The sequence below is a fragment of the Acomys russatus genome, chromosome 1, assembly GCF_903995435.1.
Source record: "Acomys russatus chromosome 1, mAcoRus1.1, whole genome shotgun sequence".
NCBI classification, from domain to species: Eukaryota; Metazoa; Chordata; class Mammalia; order Rodentia; family Muridae; genus Acomys; species Acomys russatus.
The window spans coordinates 107,116,566-107,144,306 of record NC_067137.1 but is presented as its reverse complement, the minus strand read 5'-3'; the positions used below and the strand labels follow the sequence as shown (position 1 = coordinate 107,144,306).

General features: G+C 45.1%; 1 protein-coding gene across 3 annotated transcripts in view; it reads left to right on the top strand.

Moving 5' to 3' along the window:
* The window catches only part of Kcnk10 (potassium two pore domain channel subfamily K member 10), a 141,950-nt gene that overhangs the window by 42,960 nt on the left and 71,249 nt on the right, over window positions 1-27,741 (top strand). For 2 of the 3 annotated variants that reach the window (XM_051150247.1, XM_051150231.1), the window contains exon 2: window positions 13,959-14,293. In XM_051150247.1, the coding sequence (XP_051006204.1) occupies window positions 14,069-14,293 (225 nt within the window). In that variant the 5' untranslated portion in view covers window positions 13,959-14,068. Of the gene's footprint in view, window positions 1-12,610; window positions 12,730-13,958; window positions 14,294-27,741 lie in introns of those variants that run through there. The other variant, XM_051150239.1, reaches the window with a different exon arrangement.

Sequence of the window (27,741 nt, the reverse complement as noted above, 5' to 3'; positions counted from 1 at the left end):
CTCTCAAAGACACAGAGGTGTGTTCCTGCAGTGAGTCTAAATCCAGTTAAGGTGACAACGGAGGTTAACTGTCACATGGGGGGAGGACAAATGGAAAGAGTGTATTGGCTGACGAGAAGTGTTGAGCATGAAGTCAAAGCTGGATGCAGAAGTGATAGGCGGTGCAAGGAGTAGGCGGCCAATGGAAGAGCAGAGGCAGAATGTGATGTGAGAGCAATTAGGGAGAGAGCTGGAGAGAGGATTGCTCAAGTTGGCGCCTTAGCTGGTTTGGGCTACTGTAACAAAATACCATGGGCTTCCCAAAGCACAGAAATGTATTTCTCATGAGTCTGTGAAGTCCAAAGTCAGGACAGTCTCAGGGTCCCACGATTCCTAGGGAGGCTGTCTTGTGTCTGTACCCTCTCATAGAAACTGATGTCTCTCAGAGTTGCTCATCCCTGTATGGCATCTTTTAGTTCTGTGTATGCTTCTCTCTCTGGTTTGTACCAACAGCCTTCTTTGGTCCACTGGGATCTCTTTCTTGATCCCCCAGGGTTTTTCTGTATGTGGTGACTGACTGAGTAAGAGGGTGCTGGGCTTCAAGGCTGGACAAATGCTGAAAAAGACTCCAGCGCCCCCTCTTCCAGGCAAAGGCTGGAACTTCCCTTACTTCTTACTTCCCAGCTTCTCCCACAGGCCTCTTCTAAGTAAATTGAGTTGCACTGAGTCACAGCAGATCTGCCTTGGGGACCCTTTCTAAACTCCTGGTTAAAACGGGGAGGCAATGATGGTGGAGGTGAGAAATATAGGCAACGAGGGGCTTGGATGTTGAGAGCTTCGTCTGTGAGTTCCCGACAGGAGGAAAGTGATCCTGATGAAAGGATTTGGGGAATCAAGAAGAGAATTCAGGTCTACTATTAATGCCCACAAGGAAGATCAGGAATGGAGGAACCAGAAAGCCGGAGCCTTAGAGGAGCAGGGGGTTTTGACACAGGTGTGTGTAGCACAGGGTTTGGGTCGGGGCAGCATGACCCTGCCATTGTTAAGATTCAATAGAATCTACCCAAGAGCCATATGCAGAGTATAGTGGACCCTCAGAAAATGTGCAAGCATGTGGACCAAGAGGCCGAGGAAGTAGGCAAGGTTTTGAGCAGAGGCTTGGGTTGGGGGCCAAGCCTGGGATGGGGCAATGGGAGGGTAGATCAAAGAAGAGGAAGCTGAGAGCAAGAGACTGACACTCTAGGGTCAGCTGGGTGTGGAGGCACACACCTTTAGTCCCAACACTCAGGAGGCAGAGACAGACAGGTTTCTGGGAGTTTGAGGCCAGCTTGCTCAACATAGTGAGTTCCAGGACAGACAGGGCTATGTAGAGAGACAAAAACTAAACAAAATAACAACACCCCCTCGTCACCACCAAACTCTAGGGCGATGGACTATTTTTGCTACTGTTTTTGCTACATTTGGCTTTGCACATGTCAGAGGGATGGTTCTTGCAGTCTCCTAATCAACGGTAGCCGGGACACAGGGTATTATGGGGTATTCCATTCCTGGTACAGGGTAAACATTCAGCGACTGAACACACATATATATTTTTCATGTCCTACTATGGATCTGTAAGGAAAATTGGCAGTATCAGAACACCCACTTAAGATCTACTTGACTATGACTGAAGAAGACTTTGCAGAGTGAGGAGAACAGCGCAGGGGAAGGAAGGCTGGAGGAGTGAGGGGAGCCCCGTCCACACAGGCATTGGAAGCCTTTTAAAGTGCTGTGGGATTTTGAACAAGAACAAGGTAGGGATTTAAGCAGACTTTCCCGGCTGCTGGTTGGAGCCTAGGTAGGAGGAGCCTAGGTAGGTGAGACCTTTTGACAAGAGTTCTAGGATAGGCAAACCCCTAACTTAAAGGAAAGACTCTACCAATGACATTTTCGAAATAGGATTTCAAACACTTGGTCCCAGGGGAAAGGAGGTATTTTGAGAGATGCAACTGCATATATTATTTTTAATCCTAAGTATGGGGAATGGTCTTTCTAGTTAATTTAAATTGCGACGGGAAAAAGCATGGGTCATGAATCAAAATATATTAGGTAGCATTTTGGACTAGGGTACAAGAACCCTGGAGGTGGCTGTTCACCTCTACAGTTTTGACCTTGGGGTCAGGACAAAGGAGAGAACAACATAAACTCTAGGAGCCATTCTGGGTCCCAGACTCTTTGGGTCTGAGAGGGTGGGAGAGGGTTGGCTGTATTGGGAGGGCAACAAGTTCACCCCATTAGTTTTCAGGAGTTCTATCACACTTCTGAGTCCTAAAGCAGGGATTCTATTGAAGAGGGATGCCTGGTAATCAGGAAGAAGATGTGAAAAGACACACGTGATTTTTATAGGACAGTAAAAATTCATCTGGCACAACTCCCACGGGCAAGGCCACACGAGCGATGCTGTCTGTGCCACAGGTAGAAGATCCATCACCACACTATCTGCGAAGCTACAGCTAGGTTGTCCCTCACTTCCTCTCTGTGCTTTCCCAGACTCCTTGGTGCGTTTTGCTCACTCATGGTCCCTTAAATGCTGCTCGCTTGAGCTTCTCTCTCATTCTCTTCTCGTTTTACAGCTCCCCCTGGACTATTTCATTTAGTCCTGCGGCTTCAGCACCACTCAGATACTTATCACACTCATACCCAGGAGTACAGACTCACTCCCGCCCCGCCCCCTCTGAGTTCCGGTTCCTTGTGCTTGGTGCCTTCAGGACAGCTCCTTTGGATGTGCTGTGGACTGAAGATGCAAGCTTCCTGCCATTTTCTACCTTGAGGACCACTGTGCTCTTGGGACTCCTTCCCGTCCAGCGGTCCAACACATATGGCTTCGCATTGATCATAGGGACCCGTGTTCCCTACTTTCTTTTTTTTTTTTTAAATTTTATTTTAGTTATTTTACAACCTGACCACAAGTTTCTCTTTCTAACATCTCTTCCCGTCCCCCTACTCCATCCACTCCTCCTCCCTTTCTCTTCAGAAAAGGGCCCGTTGCTCACCTCTCCTCTTCTCTGTGATTGCACAGGTTAAGGGCAGGATGATGCCCAGTAAACTATTTACTTACTTACTTATTTATTTGTGTGTGTGTGTGTGTGTGTGTGTGTGTGTGTGTGTGTGTGTGTGTGGTGTATACGGACATGTGTATAGCTGTGTATGCCTGACATAGAGACCTGAGGAGGACGTTAAGTGTCTTCTTTTATTCCTCTATGCCTTGTTGCTTTGAGAGAGGGGCTCCTGTATTTTTGCTTGTGAGCCTAGTTAGCCTTCAATGGCTACCTCTCTAGCCTAACAAAGGCCTTCCTGCCGGATCAGGAGCTTGCGGTTTTTGCCTAGGCTGGCAGCTAGCAAGCCCCAGCATCATCTTGCTCTTGCTGCCTCCAGTGCTGCTGCTACAGACATGCAAGGGATCATACACAGCTTTTGTATGGGTGCTGGGACCTGAACTCTAGTCCTCACGTTTGTACGGCAAGTGCTTTTGCTAGCTGAGCCATCTCTCCAGCTCCTGTCCCACTAACACCTACCCACAATCTCTCCTGTTAGTCTCTCACTTCTCAGGCTCTTTCATAGCATTGCTAGACTCAGCTTGCTCACCCCGCATTTGATTCTGTGGCTCTTCTTGTGCTGCTCTTGAAGGCTTCCCATGCTCGTTAGTGAGCCTTAAACCCACTGTGCCTCCTGCTATGTTTCCAGCTTTGCCTTAAAATCCTGCACCCTGACCTACAGACCTGCTTAAGTGTTAAGGATCCCAGGTTGATTCATAGCTCAGTATGTCTGTACTTGTTGCTTCTAGGGCTGGTGTTTCTTACTTTCTGTCTCTCCTTGCTCTATGGCAGACTCCTGGTCTTCTTTCTAAATCAGTGGACACCCTTGCTCTGAAGTCTCTTCTGGTCTCTGTACCTTCACACCTCTGCCTAGCAGAGCCAGTTGCATACTTGTTGCATTTATTTGCATATATCCCACAGTTCTTTCCATTCTGAGGGATGCAGAAGGCTCGTGTTTATTGAGCACTTGCTTAGAACTAAACACGGGGCAACATGTCCTGGCCATCCTGTGTGGACCCCTCTGAATAGCATGCTACCTCCTTGCCTTTCCGTGTGGGGGAAGGGGACATGCTTGGAGCAGAGTCAGGAGAAGAAGAGAGCGGGGGGGGGGGGGGGAACTAAGCCCTCTTTCTCCCGGATGCTTGCGTTCTGCCTTGCCCAGTGCTTCTTACGAAGTACTGGGCTCTATTTGGCTGTAAACCATTGGCATGGAGTGGACTGGATGACTGGTTCTGAGTCTCAGGAGCCTTGTTCACTGGGCTTCTCATCCTCTTACTGCCATTGCTTTGTGCTGTGCTCTTGCTTTATAGACGCAGCAGATCCTGGGGAAATCAGGAGATAACCGTGTGCTTACTAGTCCCCCAGATGGAGTTGCTGCTGGTCCATTAAGCCTCAAATGAGCCCATCTTGTTTTCGCTCTTCCAGCTTGAGGGATGCAGTAACAGAGCATGGCAAGAGAAGCCCGCAGTCTTGGGTGTCTTTAAATCCAAGTTTGTTCTTAGTCAGAAGGGAGGCAGATGAGAGGCGAGTTTAATCGCGTTAGGACGAGACACGGCTCACTGCGAGCGATTTCTGTTTGATCAAAAAGTTATTCTGTGTAGATGAATGAGAGGAATCTTTTAGCACTCTATTAAGGGAACAAGAGAGCTTAGAACTGAGTGTTTGGAACAACAGTGCCTTGCCCCCTTCTTAATCCTTCCTAGAAATCATGCACCCCATGGTGCAAGGACCATTTTATCTTTTGAGAACTTTAGCACCGGAGCCTGGATGTCTGCCTCTGGAAACACACAACAGCACCAGGACGGTGTCTGCGTGCTGGCTTACCAGCATCGGCTTTTCTCTGGAGCCGGTATATGGACTCCATATTTTTAACTGTGGGTGAATGGATGAATGGATAAACTCAGGAGTGGAACAAACTCTAGTTTATAAGTGCTCATAAATTCCACCTTGAGGCAGAGAGGTATGTGATTATCCTGGGGGCTGGCCAATCACGAGGACTTCTCAGTGGTGGTGACACTTATGAGTTGCTAACATTTGTCAAAAATAGAGTGAGGAGAAGAGAACGGGGAAACAAAGCCCTCTTTCTCCAGGACAGTGGCATAACTAAGGTAGCTCTGTGTTGGCAGGCTTGGGTTTGGTTGGAGCAAAGGTTGTTCGTAGGGGTGTGGAAGTGGGTGGGACAGGGAGATAGGCGAGTGCCACGTCCTGGATGTGTGTCTTGGAGTCTTGGCGTCTGGTTTTCACCCTGGACCTGTGCTACCTGCAGTGGATCTGCTTCACTGGAGAGCTCCGGGTACCTGTGATGTGCGGGATGGAACTCAGGGGTAGGGAACTGGAAGTGACCGAGGCCCTGATTCAGGTGAGAGAAAATGGGCATCTTGTTGAGGAGGTAGGAGAGGGCAGGTGTGAGGCAGGGGGACAGCCTGCTGTTAGCCACTTCTTTCTCTTTCTGTTGGCTCTTGAGAGCCTTAGACTTTGGTCTGTTTTATCTTGAGTTTATTTTTTTTAAGGTTTTTATAATCGTATATTAATTATACATAATAATGTGTTTCATATGACATTTTTACACATATATATTTTGACCACATTTACCTCCTATTTTACTCACCCCATTCCTGATGATCCCTTTCCTCATTTCATTCATTTATTTATTTTTTCTTTTGGCTGTGACTCAATAAATTTCATCATGGCATTGGCAGAAGGAGTTGTTTACAGAAGCGCAGCCAACTTACCAGTGGCCACAGCACAGAAAAGATGCTTCCCCCTCCCCCAGCAACCATGGACAGCTTATAGATCCTCAGGAGGGGCAGTAAGGTTGGAGTTTAAAGTCATTTAAAATTCTGTTATTTTAAATTACATAAGGCTATTTTCATACAGGTTTATAATATACTTTGGGTACTTTCATTGTATCCCATTACCTCCCCCTCCCACACACGTTAGTCCCCTTTGTGCCGCCCCCCCAGACAGTCACACTTCTGTTTGCCTGTCATCTGTATGTACATAATTTTATATATGTTTCTGTAAACATTAGGGCCCACAAAGACAAGATAACATGTCATATTTGTCTTTCTGTGACCAGCTTAATTAGCTTAATACAATTATCCCCAGTCACATATGTTTTCCTGCAGTGACATACTTTCATTCTTCATGGCTGGAAACAACTCCATGTGTGTATGGCTCATTTTTTTGTTACCTAGTTCTCTGTTGATGGACACCTATGCTGCTTCCATAGCCTAGTGACTGTAAATGGAGCTGCAATAAGCTGTTGAAGCTTTGGGTGAGGATGGGGTAGAGAGAGCAATGCTTAACTTAAAGGCATAGCTGCCCTTGCAGTGGGGGCTTGTTAGTGTATATAGACTGGGCTGTGTTTCCTTTCTCTTGTCTAAGTACTAACCAGGCCCAACCCTGCTTAACTTCTGAGACCAGACAAGATCGGGCACATTCAGGGTGGTATGGCAGTAGACAGCATTTCCTTTCTCAAAGGGTCTAGTGTGATTTCTTCCACAGTAAGGAACCTTCACATGGAAACAGGACAAACCAGGCATGGCTGCTGGGGTATCTGGAATCCAAGGAAGGCACACTCCCTTCTAATGGCTGGCTGCCTAGACAGCTACAGGCAGGTATGGTTGGAGCGCTGGAGGTGGATTTGTTGGCCTTTCACCTCCTCTGGCCTCATCCCAACACCTGACCCCTGTGTAGAAGGTGGATTCCACCTAGGCCTGGGGAAGCCATTTAGGGAGTCTGGGTGAGCTTTAGGCTGTGGCTTGTGGGATGCTCTGAGGCTGATGGGCAGGTGTCTTGGGAAGGATTTCAGGCCTTGGGGGTGTGTGGGAGGTGAGGGATGGAGGTGAAAGAGTGTGGATTGCTGCTTCTGGTGAGTGCACCTGCGGTCATGGCTATCCAGCCTGGGTTATCAGGCCGACTCACATTGCTGCGCGATGATGGAAGCTCTGAGTTGGCTGTGTCTCAGGTTTTCAGGAGAGCTTTAGTTCTTTGGATGCTGTTTGCATCCAGTAGTGTGATGGAGTGGAGGTGCCCGTGGTTGGACGGTCTGAAGACAGAGCCAAGCCGGCCACTGATTATAGAAAGGTTGCTGAAGCGCTGCTCTCTGGGCCTTAGTTTCATTTCCTGTGAAGGGGAAACAGCTAAGAGTCATGCCTTCCATAAAGGGCTTTGTGAAGGGAGGATAGATTCGCATATGCCTGGGTGTGCACCATTCCATGGCTCCCTCTGAAGGCAGGAATGTGTCTTATTCAGTTACATACTCCCAGGACCAAGCACGGTACAAGGCAAACTCGAATGTTTGCTGATGTCTACAGGACATGGGAAAACCATGTAATATAAAATTACAAAGCAGTTACTCAACCACTAAAAATCTGACTTCCACATGTACTCCTGCTTTCATCCGCACACAAGTAATAACACAACGTTTTGAACATTCATGAAAACATTTTCAAATGAACACAAAAGAGAAATTGTCTCCCACTATATTCTTTCTTTTCAAGATATTCTTTGAGAACTTCATACATGTATTAAATATATTTTGACCATATCCACCCTTCACTAGACATTTCCTTTCTTATCATCTCTTTGAAGCTCTGTTACTGCTAAATACCTTTCTATGGGAGCTGTGAGGTATGACAGGCCATTACTCTATGGGATCTATTAATTATTGATATACTATGTGGGGGAAACTCCATCACTGCCAGGAAATAGAAGGCGTTTCCTCCACAGATCAAAAACATTTTCATGCCTGTCTGAAACAACTTCCTTTCTCAGTTTTGAACAGAAGGGCCTCTCTGCCTGAAATCGCCTTGTTTCTTAATTGTCCCTTTCCTATGCTCTGCTGCACAAATCATTTCCAAGCCAGATTATTCTGCTTTTAGTCCTGGATTTGCAATCCAGGACTCTTGACCTTGGCTTGGTCATCTAACCTGCCTGGCTCTCATTGTCTTTAGCTTTGTAGTGGAGCATGCACTCGCAGGCCTCCAGAGGGGGTATACCTGGCTAAGAGCTAAGGGAGTTTCTGTGAAATCCATCGCCTGACTTGTACGGCAGGTGTGCTTCCCATGAGCTATTCTCGGCCAGAATTGAACTCACAAGAGTGCCATAATGGAATTGTTCATGGGGGGGGGGACCCAGAACTTCCCAGATGGCTGACTTTGGCTCAAGAACTCCTTGACAGATTTTCCAAGCCTTTCTTAGACTGCAGGTGGTCCAGAGTGCTTACATCCACCCCCTTTCCCCTCTCTTCTTCACTCAAGGGCAGACTAACATAGTGTCTGATGGTTACTCTAGCATCCCTGTTCTTAGCCTCCATGAACCCTCTCATTTCTTCTCAGTTATGCATTTCCTTTAGTAAAAATATGAGCACATTTACCTCCTGTTTGTTACCTGCTTCTGGGAGAATCTGGACGCATATAATGTGATAAGTGACATAGTGAGGATCAATGCAGTGGTGTCAATAGCGTTTGTTAGAATGACAAGCACTGATTGGGGCTCTTACGCCACCACCACCATCACTGCCACCACCAGCACCGCCACCACCACCATCACCACCACCACCACCACCACCACCACCACCATCACCACCACCACCACCATCACCACCACCACCACCACTATCAGCACCACCACCACCACCATCACCACCACCATCATTACCACCACTACCACCACCACCACCATCACCATCAGCATCATCACCACCACTACCACCATCTACCATCACCACCACCACCACCACCACTATCAGCAGCACCACCACCACCATCACCACCACCATTACCACCACCACCACCACCACCATCACCACCACCATCACCATCACCATCAGCATCACCACCACCACCATCACCACCACCACCACCACCACCACCACCAGCATCATCACCACCACTACCACCATCTACCATCACCACCACCACCACTACCACCACCATCACCACCATCACCACCACCAGCACCAATCTGTCCAGTTTCATTTCTTTGCAAAAGAAGACAGAGACCATTATGACTCATCTCAGGTCATTAAGCAATTTTCTGCTAGAGCGAGGGAAGCTCTAGTTTCTGAGAATAAACAGAGTAATGAAAACACCCTCTAAAAATTTATTCAACCTCAAGGGGAAGCAGACTCCAAACCCATTTCTAGCTGCTGAAATGTGCAGTCAAATTTGCTAAAGCAGCCAACTCCATTTTTAGTCAAATGCACAAAAGGTTTTGTAACATTCTGAAGTCCCTGCCAGGACTCCTGACATCTGCAAGTGTACTCCAATCAGAGAACCAGGGCAGCTCATTTGCTGTTCCTGAGAGCCCTATGAGGTTAAAAAGAACTGGATTTACTTTCACATTTCACAGATAAGCAAACGGAGAAGGTAAGTGACAGTTTCAAGGTCACCCAGTCGATGATGGTTTGGGGATAAAGCTGGTTTTTGTTCCTGTGCTTTGCAAACTGAGGCATTATCAGATTTGATTCAGACTCTGTTCCTGGGGACAGTCCTTAGTAAACTGGTACAAAGAACTGGCCTAAAGCCTAAAAGAGCTTTCCCGAGCCCAGTTCCATCTAGCATTGGGAGTGCTAAGATTTCTAGAACCATCTATTCTATACTGACTGTTAAAAGATCTACCTACAATAATTTTGAATGAGTTTGTAAGAAAAGGTAAGAGAATCAATATGGAGTGGCTGATAAAGAGAAGCAGCAATTAGGTAGCAAAACCTCATCCAACCAGGTGCTCACACACAGCTCCAGTAGAGATAATGGGAATAGCCTGATTCAGAAAGCAAACAAAAGGTTACATCATCAAACCTGGGGAGGGGGCGGGGCTACAAACACTCAGCACAAAGTGACTGGGGAGGGCCCTGTGAGGCAGCCAGCCAGGGTTTCCCAGCAAGGGTTCTGTGCAGAGCTGAGTGGACACTTGGTGAGGCTTCTCAGTGAAAGAACAAACAGTAGCAGATATCACCAGAACACCCAGAATCAGCGGAAATGACCAGGGAGGAAGCGAAGGCAGTCAGCTGGGGTCTTGGTGGACAGAGTTCGGGATAGAGGATCCTGTGCATCCTCTCCAGGCATGACCTCTGGCTTCCTGTTCCCACTGTGGGCATGGGTACCATATAGGATGAGACATAGCAACCTCAGAGCTCACCTGCTTGCTGTCTTCACTGACACAGTATTGTTAATGCCCTTAGATGTTGCTGTTTTCCTCTTCTTTGGTACAGAGTTAAGAGACCAGCCTTCCCCAGGACAGGGAGCTTTGGAGGATACAGGGAGGGCCTCCTTGCCTCCAGAGTTGTCATCTTCATTGTCGCCTCCTCCTCCTCCTCCTTATTCATTTATTTTATTAGGGCAATTCAGATGACCCAGTTGACCCTTGGGGGGAAGTGGTCATCGTGGCCAAGGGTGAGCCTCCCTTAGTTAGCATTGTTTGAAATTTTAGGGATTGGAATCTGGATGATATCTATCACAAGGATGCAAAGCAAATGAAAAGATCCAAGGTACAGCCTGGTGTCCCAGGATTCAGACTGGGAGAGTATAGGGCAATATATTGTTGCATAGCAATGTGCTGAGTTCTGGAAGCAGGAAACCCACAGCTGTCTAAGGAGGCAGGAGGTAGCCTCTTTGGTCCCTTTGGTGTTAAGCACATGCTTGCTGTTGAGGTAACTAATGTTAATTAATGCTTATTGTGGTGGTAATTCTGAGGTTGTGATTGTGTGCAGTTTAAAATACTCATTAATAACAGTGACACAGCAATAGGAAACAAATACTCTCCCTTTCTTTGGTGATATTCCAGCAACTAAAGATGGCCTTTCTGCTGAGTCATGGCACATACCTCTTATCCTAGCATTTGGGAGACAGAGATAGGAGAATTTCAAGGTTAAGTCTAGCCTGGGCTATATAGTGAGACCCTGTCTAAATAAGAAAGAAGAAAGAAAGAGTGATGATTTTCTCTGGCTCCAAAAGCAAGAGGGCTGGAGGAGGAGACAGGCTAGTGAGTCTGCATGGAAGAGTCCAGAAAGGTCTCACAGGCGGCAGCTCTGGGCTGAACACCATGTGGATGTGAGTTTATAGATTCTGGGCTGCTGTGTGGAGGTAAGAGCAGGGCCTGCATTTCCGTACTGGTGCATCATCATTATTTTTATTCTGACAATGTTTATCTGCAAGGTGTGTGTGTGTGTGTGTGTGTGTGTGTGTGTGTGTGTGTGTGTGTGTGTGATTGTAGTCAACTCTCCTTTGTTCCATCCATATCACCTTATCTAGTCATCATCGGTTGGCTGCCTACTGTGTGCCAGACACTGTGCAGGTCTCCAAGGACACAAAAGTGAGTGTGTGTGTATGTGTGTGTGTGTGTGTGTGTGTGTGTGTGTGTGTGTATGTGTGTGTGTTTGTGTGTGATATGATACCTGCCTCTGTAGATCTTAAGTCTAATGAGAACCTGTTATGGTAGTAACCTGGGGAGGTGGGTGCTGAGCCAAGGACACTAATCTAGCAGAATTTTTTAAATTTATTTCTTGGGGTTGCTAATGAATGAGCACAAACATAGTGGCCTCAAGCAGCAGCTTATACTTAACTGGTTTCTTCTGGAGGCTTCAGAGGAGAACCATTTTCTAGTGGAATCATATTGCCTGACCCACAGCTGCATGATCTCAACCTCTGCTTTTGCCTTTATTCTTCACCTGTGTTACTGTCATGTAGGCCATGTAATGACACCCACAGTCTAGGACAATCTCCTCATCCCAGGACCTTTAATGACATCCTGCTACATAAGGAAATATTTGCACAGGTGCTAGAGCTAAGATGTGGGTATCTTTGGTGCTATTTTTTTTTTCTGCCAACCTCTGGATGGATGGGGAGAGATACTTCCAGAGATGAGGTTTAACTTGAGACTAATGGGCTAGAGCTGGGTAGCAGTGGAAACAGGGGAAGTGACTTAGGAGGCTGCTGTGCTGGTCTAGATAAGACAGAATGATAGATTGGATGAGGCTGGTACATACCATGCATAGGTAGAGTGGATGGGAAGGTCAGGCAGTCTTAAAGAAAAGCTATCTTAGAAAAAAAGACTTGCCTCAGTGTCTACAAGGGCAACTGAGAACCTGAGTTCAGTATCTTTGGTGGGTGAGGGTAGGGCGTCAGAGAACATAACACCTAAATGGACTGGATGATTTTAATTTTTAGAGACTACACATAGTTTTGTATTCATGTTAAATCCCAGAAGAATTTAATATTGAATAACTGTTGAACGGTAAAAGATGGATGGTCAGCCTGGTTTCAAAGAGAAAAAAAAACTGATTTCTAGGGCCTAGGAGAGCAGATATTTATAGCCACAGATTTTTCTAAGCATCCATCTCTCTATCCAAGTGTGGTCAGGCAGGATCAGGCCATTTTCAAGGAAGAGTGACATAATAGAATCATCTTGACACCCAGTACAGAGACAGAGCAGTTTAGCCCTGCTGGGGCATATTATTTGTCACATATATGTGCTAATACCTTATTTACTCAACAGCCAGGGTACTGCCCAAGCAAAAGTCATAATGAGAATCAGGATCATAAAAGCAAGAGCAGCTCTAAGTGCTGCTATTGCACATTGCTGCACGAGACAGATCTCTGGAGTGCATGACACTGTCTCCACCTTCCTGCTCTGGCAGGAGAACTGCCAGCTTAATGTATTTATTTCTAAGGTAATGAAATTGCTTTTATAGAAAACTGGGGACCTTAACAAATTCTGTGTTCTGAGCACCAGGGGAAATTTCATTTCAGTGACTTCTTATTGGATGACAATCGGGGGGAAAAATTCCGTTGCTAATAGCTCAGGAGTGGTTACACCAAAGTCATTGCATTTTCTATTAGGCAATGCACTTGGGATCTATTTTATTCTTATTATTTTTTCAAGTAAGAGGGCTAATTGACGCAAGCCATTACTCTTGCTTCCTTCCCCAATTATAGCTATCTCTTGATGTCCCAAACCTCTCTAATATGTCTGACCTCTATTCTTCTCCCCCTTAGAAAGGGGTTAGCTTTTTTGCTTCATTTTGTGAGAAGGCAGGCTTTTGATTATGTACTCCTTCATCTCTCTCTCTCTCTCTCTCTCTCTCTCTCTCTCTCTCTCTCTCTCTCTCCCCCTCTCTCACTCTCTGTATGTGTATGTATGTGTGTGTGTGCCTATGTGTGCCTGTGGAGGCCAGAGGTCAGAGGTCAGTGTCAGGTATTTTCTACTGCTCTCCACCTTAGGTTTTGGAGACAGAGACTCTCATTGAACCTGACACTCCACCATTGACTAGTTGACCAGCGAACCCTGACGTCTGCTTGTCTCCACCCCCCAGCGCTAGGGTCATAGATGTGTGCTGTTGCACCTGGCTTTTCATGTGGGTGCTTGGGACCTGAACTCAGGTCCTCATGTTTTCCTGAACCATCTCCCCAGTTTCCAAGATGGACTTTTAAAGTCATGGGATGTCCATCCTTTCTCTCCTTCTGTACTTGGAATAGCTGTGTGTCCCTCTTCTGTTTGGTTTTTCTTCTGTCTGAATGATATGCTTGTTTTTCAAAAAAAGAAAAAAAAAATGGTGATTCCTATAGGAGCCAGGGGAGGAGATGAAGTAGAAATGAATATAGACAACTTTACATTCGGATCCTTGTAGGGAAATATAAGCATTTTAAACCCAATTGATACTCTTTCTTTTAGAATTAGGACTCCTGATGATCACTTCTAAGAACACATTAAAACAGCAATAGGCAAAACCAGGTACTTAACAACCAATCAAATTCCCCAGCTGCAGCTTTCCAGCCTCATGTTTGGAAAGGTAGCTGAAGGACGAAGGTATCTGTTCTCTTTTTTTCTGATGAGTATGCTGTTTTGTTCTTGTAAACGGATTTTCTTCTCTTCTCTCTTCTCCTCCACCTGCTCCCTCAGTGGCCGTGCCTGCAGCAGCTCCACCAGTGTGCCAGCCCAAGAGTGCCACTAACGGGCACCATCCTGTGCCCCGCCTCTCCATTTCCTCCCGAGCCACGGTGGTAGCCAGGATGGAAGGAGCCTCCCAGGGAGGCCTGCAAACAGTTATGAAGTGGAAAACAGTGGTTGCCATCTTTGTGGTTGTGGTGGTCTACCTCGTCACAGGTGGCCTTGTCTTCCGGGCATTGGAACAGCCCTTTGAGAGCAGTCAGAAGAACACCATCGCTTTGGAGAAGGCAGAGTTCTTGAGAGATCATATCTGTGTGAGCCCTCAGGAGCTGGAGACTCTGATCCAGGTGAGCTGGGGATGTGTCTAGCAGACATGAACCTTTGGGAAGGGATGATGGGGTGGATGTCTTCTTTGTGGATTACTGAGTTTTGTCTGTGGTGACCAGAGAAGTCTTCTCTTGGGTGACATGTGCAGATGTAGGACCATGACCTGGGCATAGGTCATGTATTATGTATCACCTGTTTCTAGGTCTGGTGGCCAGAGGTAGCAGCAGGCAAAATAATTTTAGATTTTCTTAGATTCAAGCCCACCAATACGTGTTGATTAACTCTGGTCTGAGCTCTCCGGGAAAGAGCTGGGACATCAGGGTGCCTCATAAGTCAAAAGCAGGAGGAAGTGTCAATAAGCATGGCTGTATTAACCAATTTGGGGTCAAGGAACATGAGAAAGAGAAAAACAGTCTGTAGATAAGTGGATGAAGAAGGGATTTGTGGATCATCAGGAGAGTTGTTGAATGGGTATTGGGGGAGAAATAATAAAGATTAGATTAACACTAGTCATCAAATGGTTCTTAAAATTATTTTTGATTTTTTATAATTTATTCACATTACATCCTGATTATTACCCCTTCACTCATGTTCTCCCATTCCCAACCTCTCCTCCACTTTCCCCCTACTCCCCTCCCCTAGTCCTCTGATAGGGGCCCTCCTCCCACACCACCAGACCCTAGCCTATCAGGTCTCATTAGGATAGCCTGCATCCCCTTTCCTCTGTGGCCTCGCAAGGATGCCCCACCAAGGGAAAGTAATCTAATTTGGCAAACTGTTTTGTTTTGTTTTTAAACTCCACGCAGCAGAAACTGTGTTAAGGTCTTTATATTCTCTTAATATCAGTGGAAGAAGGATCCTCAAGACCATGGAGGTAGAGGACTTGGGGTGCAAGCAGAGGAAGCCAGCCAGCATCAACAGTAGGGGTGGGTTGGTTGCCAGGGCTGCACTGGGGTAGCGAGGGGCTAAGAGTCATCTAAGGTGATGTGACTGGAAGGAGTAGACACGAGAAGTCTGGAGGTGAAGGAGATGCCTCGGAAGTGGAAGTTAGGGCTCCTTCTCAGGCATCCCTTTGAGCTAGGAGAATAAGGAAAGATAGCAACACACATGGAGACAAGGACCAGGCCCCCAACCCCTGTGTTTCTAGAGTTTTTAAAGTTTGGGAGGAGAGGGGTGGAAAAGATGGCGTGCAAAAGTCCTTCTGGCTCTGGGGTCTTGAGCTTAGAATTCTTATGCATACCACATCTCAGGATGGTGTAGCAGTCACAAATCTGGGCTGTTCTATTCATTTATTTCAAGTGACATGGACAGGGCAAGGGAATTCAGATGCTATATATGATTTGGCACCCTCGTAATAACCAGTCTTTTGAATTTGTCTTGGCAGTATGACTTCCTTCTTAGATAAGTTGGAAATCAACTTCTCATCTCTGTGAATAAATATGGTTTCATAGTGGTTTTCTTCAGTTTTTATTTAAAAAATGAAACGTTAAAGTCCAAAGGCAGTTTTTTATACTATTCTTTTATAATAGTTCAATTCTTTGCATGTCTTTACCTTTTTTTGAAAAAAAAAAAAAAAGCCACCAAATCTGTGTTAGGGGGGTGTTGTACAACTTAACGTAGAATCTGAGACCTTCTATACCGGATAGAAGAGGAGAGGTAATCGGGAAGTATTTTAAAGTAAAAGTATAATTACATTTACATGTGCTGTGGTATGTGGTGGAGTCCTTATATTTAATTGCAGTCAGTGTTATAGCCCGATAGATGATCTGTCTTGAGTCCAAAATTTAGACCCTAAATCACATGTGAAGTTCCTTTCTTAGACAGTGGGACTGTGAGGAAAGGCAACATGCTTTACTGTGTTTGCATCCATGTGTATGTGGTCTATGTGTTGCTTTGTGTCTGATTATTTCCTCATAGCTAAATATCATGGGAAATATCAAAGTACATCAGGGGATTGGTGATGTCATAAGGTATCTGAGCTTATCCATATATTGGATGATTAATTAAGTATTGCTTTGTTGGCCAGGCCTTGACCCTCTACTTTATGAAAGGACTCAGAGGCAAAGCAGAAGAATGATGTGGAAAAGCACAGAGGTCCTCATTCTGACACTGCCATTACACGTGTCTTTGCCCAACTCACTCAGTTTTATTTTGTTTGCTTTTTTATATTTATTTATTTTAAGAGATGTATGAAACTGCATATGAATTACCCAACAATATTTTGCAGAATGTTAAAATCAGGGTAGATATATTTGTCTTCTTAAATATTTACCATTCTTTATGAAAGAAACATTCAAAATTATTTTACATTATTTATTTGATGTGTGTGTGTGTATGTGTGTGATTTTTGTGTGTGTATGAATGTGCATATATTTAGAAGCCAGAGGGCAACCTTGATGTCATTTTTCAGGAGCTATATACTTTGTTTAATTTTGAGACATGGTCTCTCACAAGATTGGGACTAGCCAAGTAGGTGAGGTTGGCCAGGCAATAAGCCCAGGGCTCTTTCTTATCTCTACACTCCAGGGCTGAGATTACAAGTGTATACCACCATGCCTGGGGTTGTCTTGTTGTTTGTTTCCTTTTTTTTTGTTTTTTTGAGACAGGGTTTCTCTGTGTAGCCTTGGCCATCCTGGACTCACTTTGTAGACCAGGCTGGCCTCGAACTCACAGAGATCCGCCTGCCTCTGCCTCCCGAGTGCTGGGATTAAAGGCGTGCGCCACCACGCCCGGCTATCCTTTTGTTTTTCTTTCATGGATTCTGGGTATGGAACTCAGTTTTACCGACCTAGCTATTCCCTCACCCCTGAGGCCAACCCTTATATTCTATATATGAGCACAACTGTGCCATGGGTTCTTTGCCTCTATGATTCCTGTTACATGAGGTGTGTATACACCTAGGACACTGTAACAACCATCAACAAAGCATTGTAGATGCCTGTTAGGAAGTAAACACTTTACATATACATATACATATACAAAATTCCCAGTGATGTTCGCTCTGGTTTGGATATGATGTGCCCCGCCCAAAGGCTTGAGGACTTATGGCTTGGTTGACAACTGCAGAACTTTTAAAAGAGTGCCTGTATCATGAGCATCTAATCTCATCAGTGTGGATAGAGCCACTGATGGATTCTTACCTACTGGCATTCTCAGAAGGTGGTGGAAACTAGATGAGCATCTAATCTAGTGTGGATAGAGCCACTGATGGATTCTTACCTACTGGCATTCTCAGAAGGTGGTGGAAACTAGGAGGTGAAGACTAGGTGGAGGGAGTAGGTTGATTGGGGCCTGCTTGTGTTGGCATGTTCTTCCTGGTTTCCTAGCAACCATAAGACAAGCAGCTTTGCTCCACTATGTGCTTCTTCTAATGCTGTTCTGCCTCAGTACACACTCCCAGTCATGGAGCCAAGCTAACATCAATGAAAAGCGCTCAAACTATGACCCAAACAACTCTTTCTTCTTTTTAGTTGACTTCCCAAGCTGACTTTGCATGGTAATGAAACTGACACAATGTTCTAAGTTGGCATTATTCTCCCCACTCATGAAATGTAGACACAAGTTCTCAAAGAGACTGAGTAACTTCCTAAGTGCTGAAGTGTCCAGAGCCCTCTGGGATTTGCAGTCAGGGATATTAACCTGCCTCATTTATTGGACCCACAAATCTTCCTCTAGGATGAACTTGATTCTCTCTCTTAAATACTTGCCTGTGTTTAACCTTTCTATCATTTAGGTAGGAAAAAAAAACCCTACCAGAGTGCCTTGCACCTAACAGAAGTATTTTCTGCTTCTCCTTATACTCACCGAGTATTCATCTTAGCCCTGATACATCTTCTGGTCTCTGCCTACTATGACTTAATGGCTTATTCTTTTGTCTATAGACAGTCTTTATCACAATACATGTTAAGTAGTTTTTATTGCCACATATGCGCCAATCAAGAATAAGATGACTGTGTTTGTCCTTCAAGTCTTGATATTTATTATAATTTATCCATATTATATCCATGTTGTTTTCCCCTTGCTTATATCTTCCTGTTACCACCCTTCCTCTCTCTTCTGCCCTATTCCCCTCCCTTACACCTCTGCCCCACCATATGACCAAATCCTATCAGGTCTCATCTGCATAGGCCACTTCCTCTTTCTCTGTGTGTCCCAATGGTCTCCCCACTTTGTATGCAAGCATCCACACGTATGGAGCTGTGCATCAGGTTTCTCACTTCGCATCCACACAGCACTGGATGGAGACCTTCTAAGAAGTATAGTATTTAAAAGTGGTTTTCCTCTTGGGCTGTTTTTTTGTGAGTTGTGATCTATTGGAAAAATAATATTATTGAGTCTCACCATAGTCTGGAAGGGGTGACCAGTGGATAGAAAATTAGATTTCTTGGACAGATTGCATGAAACTATTTTGAAGCCAAGCTAGACAGTCAGTTTGCATTACTGAGAACAAATATAGAGTATTCAAAACAGCATAATTCTAAGAAAATGCCCAGATAGCTTGAAAGAACCAAAGCTAGGGATGGATTTTTCCGATAAATTGAATCACTTGGGTACTGTGGGAACTTTGAGACACTGACAGCGCACTGTCTCTGAGATGCAGAAACCAATATGGAGGAGAAGATCTCATTCATCACTTCATCAATTCATGTATTCATCCATGTGATCCTTCTTGGAATTGCTACAGAACTCCTCTGCAAGCAAGTCATGCTTTAGATGCTGAAGTCAGGCAGGATAGGACCAAGACACAGCCCGAGTATGTTGCTAGCCCCCCTGTACTCCACTTTTTATTGTCAACAAAACATAAAATCCACTGCCTTTCGGGTGCTAGAAGGCTAAAAGCAGTAATTCATCACAAAGAGTTTAGACTGTGGCATGTGATGAGCCCTCTGAAGAGGCTAGTGGTGGGTGTGGCTGTTTTTCTCACTTGGAACTTCAAGTAGTAGTTCCTTTAAGGGGCAGCACTGGAATTGATAGGCTGAGCCCAGGGTCTTGCACATGGTAGACAGATGCTCCCATACTGGACTGTATCCCTAGGCTTAAGACAGCATTTCCCAAGGGAGGTGTGGTAACATGGTAACGCTTGACTGTATGGAGAGACATTTTTGGTTGTCACACAGCAGAGATGCTCTGGATAGATAGCTAGTGGGTAGAGGCCATGGAGCTCACTAAATACCTTATAAAAATACAGCCTAAGAGGTAGCTTAGTTTAACAACAAAAACGTTGGAGAGCTGTACAGGAAGGGATATGTAACAAATAATTTGGACTCTCTAGTTGGAGCTATTTGAAAAAATGTTAGGCCTAGAGAGGCCAGGGAATTGGAAATGCAGGTATGATGTATGGATATTATTTCCTTTCATCCTCCAACTATCTATCCCATCAGGACGGTCTCTAGTGCTACTCTACAGATGAGGGACCAAACCTCCAGGAGGTGAAGTTACGTGTTCATGGTTACCTGCAGAGCCAGTGGAAGATGCAAGCTTTATTGCCAGGAGGTTTGATGGCATTATCTCATGCCCTCCACCAATGAGAGAGGTTCATTAGGTAGACCACAGCTGAAGGGCATGTTCGTCGGGGGGGGGGCAGAGAGAGAGAGAGAGAGAGAGAGAGAGAGAGAGAGAGAGAGAGAGAGCGCTACAATGGTCAGGATGGGAGGAGGTGAGAGGAGAAGCATCAGGGAGAAGAAGGCTGGATTTGCAAGGTCCCTCCCCTGCCTTGCACAGGAGTTTGGAAAGACCAGTAGGGAGAGTATTGCAACATCATGTGTAATGTAAAGGAGGGCAAAGGGTAGGAGTGTTGGAGTTGTGTGGATTTGCCCTTTTACCCGCTGAACACAAGGCTCCTCCTCATTGCAAAAGGAGTAGTTGGTCCTCGCAGGGATTCCAGAGAATACTGCATGTTATAGGTGGTCCAGTGACACTGATGACACACAAGAACTTTCTTATTGGATTTTACTTTATGATTTTTTTTTTAAAGTTTAGGGGTGTTTTTTTTTTTGTGTGTGTGTGTGTGTGTGCTTGAGGAGAACAGAAGTGGGCTTCCAATTCCCTGGACCTGGAGTTATAGGAGTTTGGGAGCCTGTACATGTTTGCTGGGTACCAAACTTGGGTCCTTTGGAAGAACACCAGGCATTCTTATCAACTGAGCCATCCCCCCCCAACCCCGTTATGATCTCTCACAGATTTTTAACATTCCTAAATGGATTCTCAGGTGTTGCTTTACTCAGAACCCGGGCCTTGAGCAGTATTTGGTGACTACCACTTGGCATTTCCCTTGAATATTAATTGTGTGGTTGCTTGCTAGGGAGTTTATATATAACTAGGCTTTATGTGATTGTTTCCATGCCCATATAGGTGACTGTCCTCACTGTCCTATTTTACACAGAGTAAGGTTCTGGTACCAGGGAGAGGCAAGATAAGAACAGATTCAAATGAGTCTTGAATGTTGCCCTCTTTTTTTTTTTTAAATATTTTATTAATTTATTCATATTACATCTCAATTGTTAGCCCATCCCTTGTATCCTCCCATACTTCCCTCCCTCTCACTTTCCCCCTACTCCCCTCCCCTATGACTGTGACTGAGAGGGACCTCCTCCTTCTGTATATGCTCATAGGGTATCAAGTCTCTTCTTGGTAGCCTGCTGTCCTTCCTCTGAGTGCCACCAGGCCTCCCCATCCAGGGGACGTGGTATGGGCCATCAGAGTTCCTGTGAAAGTCAGTCCCCACTCTCCACTCAACTGTGGAGAATGTCCAGTCCATTGGCTAGATCTGGGTAGGCGTTTGAAGTTTACAGCCTGTATTGTCCTTGGCTGGTGCCATAGTTTGAGCAGGACCCCTGGAAGCAACCATTAAAGAATGTTGCCCTCTTTTTTTTTTTATTTTTTTTATTAATTTATTCTTGTTACATCTCAATGTTTATCCCATCCCTTGTATCCTCCCATTCTTCCCTCCCCCCATTTTCCCATTATTCCCCTCCCTATGACTGTTCCTGAGGGGGATTACGTCCCCCTGTATATTCTCATAGGGTATCAAGTCTCTTCTTGGCTACTTGCTGTCCTTCCTCTGAGTGCCACCAGGTCTCCCCCTCCAGGGGACATGGTCAAATGTGAGGCACCAGAGTACGTGAGAAAGTCATATCCCACTCTCCACTCAACTGTGGAGAATGTTCTGACCATTGGCTAGATCTGGGAAGGGGTTTAAAGTTTACCTCCTGTATTGTCCTTGGCTGGTGCCTTAGTTTGAGCGGGACCCCTGGGCCCAAATCTGCCTATCATATTGTTCTACTTGTAGATTTCTAGGACCATCTGAATGTTGCCCTCTTAAACGTTAGAATTATGCTCATTTAATTAGATCCCTGCTTTGGCAGGACACAATGGACCGATAGTGCAGTACAAAATCAAGAGAAATGCCTCCTCACTAAAGAGATCTACACTGAATTGGTTCCTTGGTGAGACTCGATGCTTGCCATTGGACATGTGGCATACTGTCTCTTCCTCTTTCATGGATATGTAATTTTTCTGTCCACAGTATCTATGACAAGGCTCTGGGGCTGGACAGTTGATCTCTGGTTAATTACGCTTCTTGGGCTTGATGCCACCATGTTTTAGTTAAAGAGGCTTGAATTTAAGATCTGGGCAGCTGCACGAGGGCCCTGGATTTTCTCGTGTGGTCTTGAATATGGGCATTTTGCTCATGGTGACTAAAGATAAGACGAGGTCTAGAGGTGACAGCGCATTACCTTTAGACTCAAATATGGGGTAATTTCATGATGCTTGGTCATTCACTAGGGCTGTAGGCATTGCCATTTTCTTCTGCTAATACCTTTACCATCCACTGATTCATGCATTCAGTGACTGTGTTGATGGTCCACTGTGTGCTGGACATGATCCTAGATCTTGTGGATTGAACGGTGGGTGAGTCAGAAACAAATGAAGACTTTGTGTTTTTGGGGTTTATAACTAAGATGAGCTACCATACCTGTTCTGTGCTTCTGGAGTAACTGTTATTTATTACTCACCTCTTTCAAAATGCCCTGCCTTTGAACAGTTATATCTGTAGATACAAGGAAGGGCAAGACCTATGAATATTAACATGTAAGTATTTATAAGTAAAACAAGGATGAAAAAGGAAACCAAGGTTCCCTATCTCCCAAGTGCAGAGACTATAGCCATCTGCTACTGTGCCTGGCCAGAAAATCCTTTTCTCCCCACCCCCTTTTTAAAAGATTTATTTATTATATATTCAGTGTTCTGCCTGCATATACAACTGCACACCAGAGGAGGACACCAGATCTTATTATAGATGGTTGTGAGCTACCATATGGTTTCTGGGAATTGAACTCAGGACCTTTGGAAGAGCAGCCAGTGCTCTTAATCTCTGAGCCATGTCTCCAGCCTCCCCTGAAAATCCTTTTCTTAAAAGCGTGGTGTCTTAGAAATTCTACTGAGGCGAAGAGGCAGTATGGTGGTTGAAACTCTTATGAAAGAAAGCATTTAATTGGGGCTGGCTTAGAGTTCAGAAGTTTAGCCCATTCTCATCATGGCGGAAAGCATGGTGGCATGCAGGCAGCATGGTGCTGGAGAAGGAGCCTAGAGGTCTACATCTGGATCAGCAGGGAGCAGACAGAGAGAGTGACACCGGGCCTGCCTTGAGCATCTGAAAGCTCAAAGCCTACCCTCAGTGACACATTTCCTCCAATAAGGCCAAAACAACTCCAACTAGGCCACATCTCCTAATAGCCCCTCCCTATGAGCCTCTGGTTCTGAGATAGATATGGTTTCTGAGATATTTGTGCATCAGGCTCTGAGTCCAGACTCCCAAACCAGGTCACCTCTGCTCTCTCCCTGCCAGTCAGCCCGGCCAGCAAGTGACCTCTGACAGTGACGGTTGGCTTCTTAGTGCCCAGGGACACAGCTCTGAGGAGTGACATAATTCTTCCTGGTTGGTGACTGGCAGTCAGAGAGGTTGCCCTTTAGTCAGCAGTTCAGTCACACAGAAGATTGTTCAGTGTGTGCAAGACCAGGCCTGCAGCTCCTGGCCTGCCTCTGCAGGCCTCCGCCTCATTACTACTATTATTATTATTATTGCATCTTCCCCCCAGGGTTATTGATTCTGTCACTGATTGGGCAGAGGATCTCAAGCATTTAAGCCAGACATTAAAGAGCTAATGGAAATTGGCATGGCCTTAGAAAATGAATCAGCAACCAGGGACTCAGCATTAAAAAAAAAAACAAACAAAAAACAAAACCCAAAATTCTTTGAAAAGAAATACCAAAACCCAGAAATAAATGCTAGTGAGTCTGCGTTTCTACACAAAAACCTATGTTGGCTTTTGTGTAAAGTGTTGCTGTCTATATTGTAGAAGAATGAAATTTTGGTGGTGGTTTGTACAGGTAAGTCTTCTTATTTCTAATCCATGCCATTCATTTGGATAACTAATATTTGACTACTTGGCATAAAGCAGGCACCATGGTAGGCTTTAGCAATTTTGAGAAAGCATGAGGTGAGTGTAGGACGCAAATACTGCCCTGTCCTCCGAGAACCTTCAGCTGAGTATGAACTGCACGGCTTGCTCATGTAGCATAGAGATTGTTGCTCTACTGCTTTGGGGGGTGTGCCTCATCTATTCTCCACAAGGAGGCAAGATTATCTCAGAAGGGGCCAAGGAACTGAGAGGTAGAGACTCACATAACATGCTCAAGCTTTGGTCAGAGGTAGAACTGAGATGCCGACAAGATTCCGTGGCTCCAGGAACTTTGCCTTTTAGACCATAGTGCTCTGTTCTTGAGTTGAGGAGACAGGCTTGGCTTGGATGGAGTTTAATGTGATTGCTTTAAAAGACCAGGAAGCACTTAGGCTTCCATTCATGGAAAGGGAGAATCTTAAACTCCAGCTACAGGGCCCCTGAGCCGGGGCTACCCACCCATGAGTGGAGTGTAGACAGTGATGACTGGTTGCCAGCTTGCTTCTACGGGAATCTGGCTTTGTGTCCGAGCACAGGTAGGCCAGTGTGATTCATTTGAAAGCCAGAGGACAACAGCTATCATTAAGAGAATCTGTTCAGTCTGTGTCAAGAGCATTTATTTTTCTCTTCTTCACGGAAGTGGGAAGAAGAGGCAAAAAACTTATGGGTTCAGGATGAACCACTGAGCAAGTAAAGGTTTTCTTTAGGCTCCTCTTAAACGGGGGCAGTAGTGTCCGTTCTGAATTGTCTGCATCATCCTGCACGGTGAGAGAGCAGATAAGTTTTAGAAAATGTTTAAAAGCCTACAGAAAGTTGCCTGTAGAAGACAGGAGAAGGCTGGTGTTAAAGGCTGTAAGCTGTCTTCGCCTTGCCAACTCACCTATTTCTGAAACCTGGAACAAATTACTTTTGCTTCTTGTTCTCACTCTGAATATACTCACTGAAAATATTCCACATAGTATCCAGGGCTTTTGTGGGTCTAGCATATTGCAAATGCTGGCTACTATCATTACTTTAAAAAATTTTTAAAAATTGATTTATTCTTGTTACATCTCAATGGTTATCCCATCCCTGTATCCTCCCATTCTTCCCTCCCTCCCATTTTCCCATTATTCCCCTCCCCTATGAGACTGTTCCTGAGGGGGATTACCTCCCCCTGTATATGCTCATAGGGTATCAAGTCTCTTCTTAGCAACCTGCTGTCCTTCCTCTAAGTGCCACCAGGTCTCCCCCTCCAGGGGACATGGTCAAATGTGAGGCACCAGAGTACGTGAGAAAGTCATACCCCACTCTCCACTCAACTGTGGAGAGTGTTCTGACCATTGGCTAGATCTGGGTAGGGGTTTAAAGTTTACCACCTGTATTGTCCTTGGCTGGAGCCTTAGTTTGAGCGGGACCCTTGGGCCCAAATCTGCTTATCATAATGTTCTACTTGTAGGTTTCTAGGACCCTCTGGATCCTTCTACTTGAAAGAGGGGAGGACATCCTATTGGGACTCTAAATGAGAGAAGCATGGGAGAATAGCAAAGTAGAATACTATCATTACTTTTAAGGGTATTCTAGAATTTTTTTTCAGAGTGTCTCTGATTGTCCCAACTTCCTTATTTCCACCTTAATCAAATTGTGCTTATCAGAGACATGCTGGTAGTATGTATGGACTCAATTTTTTACTGGGCTTGGGGCGTAAAATATGAATTTGGGGTTAAAGTTGAAACTAAAGAGCAATAAGGGGCCAAGCAAATGGGGTCAAATACAATGAGACCATGAGGGCTCCTTTTAGTAGTATTTTATATTGTCTATTACATTCAGGCTCTCTCTAATACTCTCTGTAAGCTCACGCTGTACTGAATTGGATTGTTTATCTGATTTTGTAGACTTGTAAGTGATTTTGTTATTTCTTTATTTTGTTCTTATTACTATCCTAGCTACATTTATTTCTTAGTGAGTGCTGGAGAAGGGGGAGAATGCATGTCACAAAGCCTACATGGAGGTCAGAGGACGACTTTTAGGAGTCAGCTCTCTCTTCTCACCATGTGAATGGACCCTAGGGATCAGCCTCAGGTGGTCAGATTTAGCAACATGTGCCTTAATTTGCTGAGCCATCTTGCCAGCCCTACTGTCTGTCTGTCTGTCTACCTATCAATCATCTATCTTTCTATCTATCACAACAATTGGACAGACTCATGTTCAGTAGAAATAGTCTAAAAGTATAGAAGCCATGAAGCATCCATCAGATAGTCTCCTCAGGACTGGAGTGGTTTTCAACATTACTTGACAAATTTGGTATTCAGTTTGTAGAGGTTGAATCCAAACTGAGATGAAAGGCTACTGTTTAGCCAGTCTGGACTTTATTGATCGTATTAAGGTCACACATATTCTTGTTTCCTTAGGCTTCTTGGTGCATTCATTGTGGTTTATTTTATCCTTCTATGTAATTAAGTGGGGGAGGGGAGAGAAATTTTATTATATCATATGGCACAATCTAGAAAGAAGTTAAATAAGCTCCCCGAAGTATAGTTGGTCCACTATGATGATATTTAGCTAAGTTAGTCATTATATTCAGGCTTTCATGAATTGAGTTTAGAACCTATTCTCCTTCCTTGTTCAAAGGATTTACTTAGGGTCATTAGAAAGTCTAGGCTGCCCCAGAAAACTGGGAATAGGGCTTCCTCAAGACCCAGCTATTCCACTCCTTGGAATATACCCAGAAGATGCTCCAGCACACAACAAGAACATTTGCTCAACCATGTTCATAGTGGCTTTATTCATAATAGCCAGAACATGGAAACAGCCTAAGTGTCCCTCAGTAGAAAAATGGATAAAGAAACTGTGGTACATTTACACTATGGAATACTACTCAGCTATTAAAAAAAGGAATTCCCAAAATTTGTAGACAAATGGATTGAATTAAAAATGATAATAATGAAGTGAGCTAACCCAGAAGCAGAGAGACTCAATGGTATATACTCACTTATAACTGGACACTAGCCCAAGGGCATGTCCTATGAAAGTCTTCACTTACCAGGAAAGTGGGATAGAGGTGAGGACATCCTATTGGTACTCTAGGTGAGAGAAATATAGGAGATGGGAAAATAGAAGGATCCAGAGGGTCCTAGAAACCTACAAAAAGAACACTATGATGGGGAGATCTGGGCCCAGGGGTTCTGCTCAAACTATGGCACCAACAAAGGACAATACATGCAGTCAACATCAAACCCCTACCCAGATCTAGCCAAGGGACAGGTCATTCTCCACAGTTAAGTGGAGTGGGGACTAACTTTCACACAAACTCTGGTGCCCCATATTTGGCCATGACCCCTTGATGGGAAGGCCCAATGGCACTCAGAGGAAGGATAGCAGACTACCAAGAAGAGACTTGATACCCTAGCATCATATTCAGGGGGAGGAGGTCCCCCTTGGTCACAGTCATAGGGAAGGGGAATAGGGTGAAAGCGGGAGGGAGGGAGGGAGGAATGGGAGGATGCACGGGATGGGATAGCAATTGAGATGTAATATGAATGATTTTATTTTTCAATTAAAAAAAAAAAAAAAAAAAGAAAGAAAGTCTAGGCTGCCCAAGACCACAGTCTACGGATGTTGCATGCCGGCTCTTCGTGAGTTTTTCTAATCCTATATCTACAGCCTTTGCTCATCTGTCCCTTCTGGAGGTGGCTTTCAGTATAGATTGATGGTCAGGATATGAAGTTCTGATGAAAGCCCGCTATCAGCCTCTCCTAGGATCTGAGGAAAGGCTAATATTTGCACATAACTGGATATTCAAAGCAGCAGGAAAAAAATACATCATGGTGATTTTCACCTGATCCCTGCAGGTGCCTCTCCCTTTGTCCTTCTGAGAGTATCTCTTTGCAGGGAGAACTGGGTAGGGGTTGTTGAGGGCTTTGAAGTGGTGCAGTTAGGGTGGCCTCTCGATTATGGCTCCCAGGCCAGCACAGGCCTGGTGTCATATTGACCCTCTGCCTGGGTCCTGTTTTCCCATTCCTCTCACA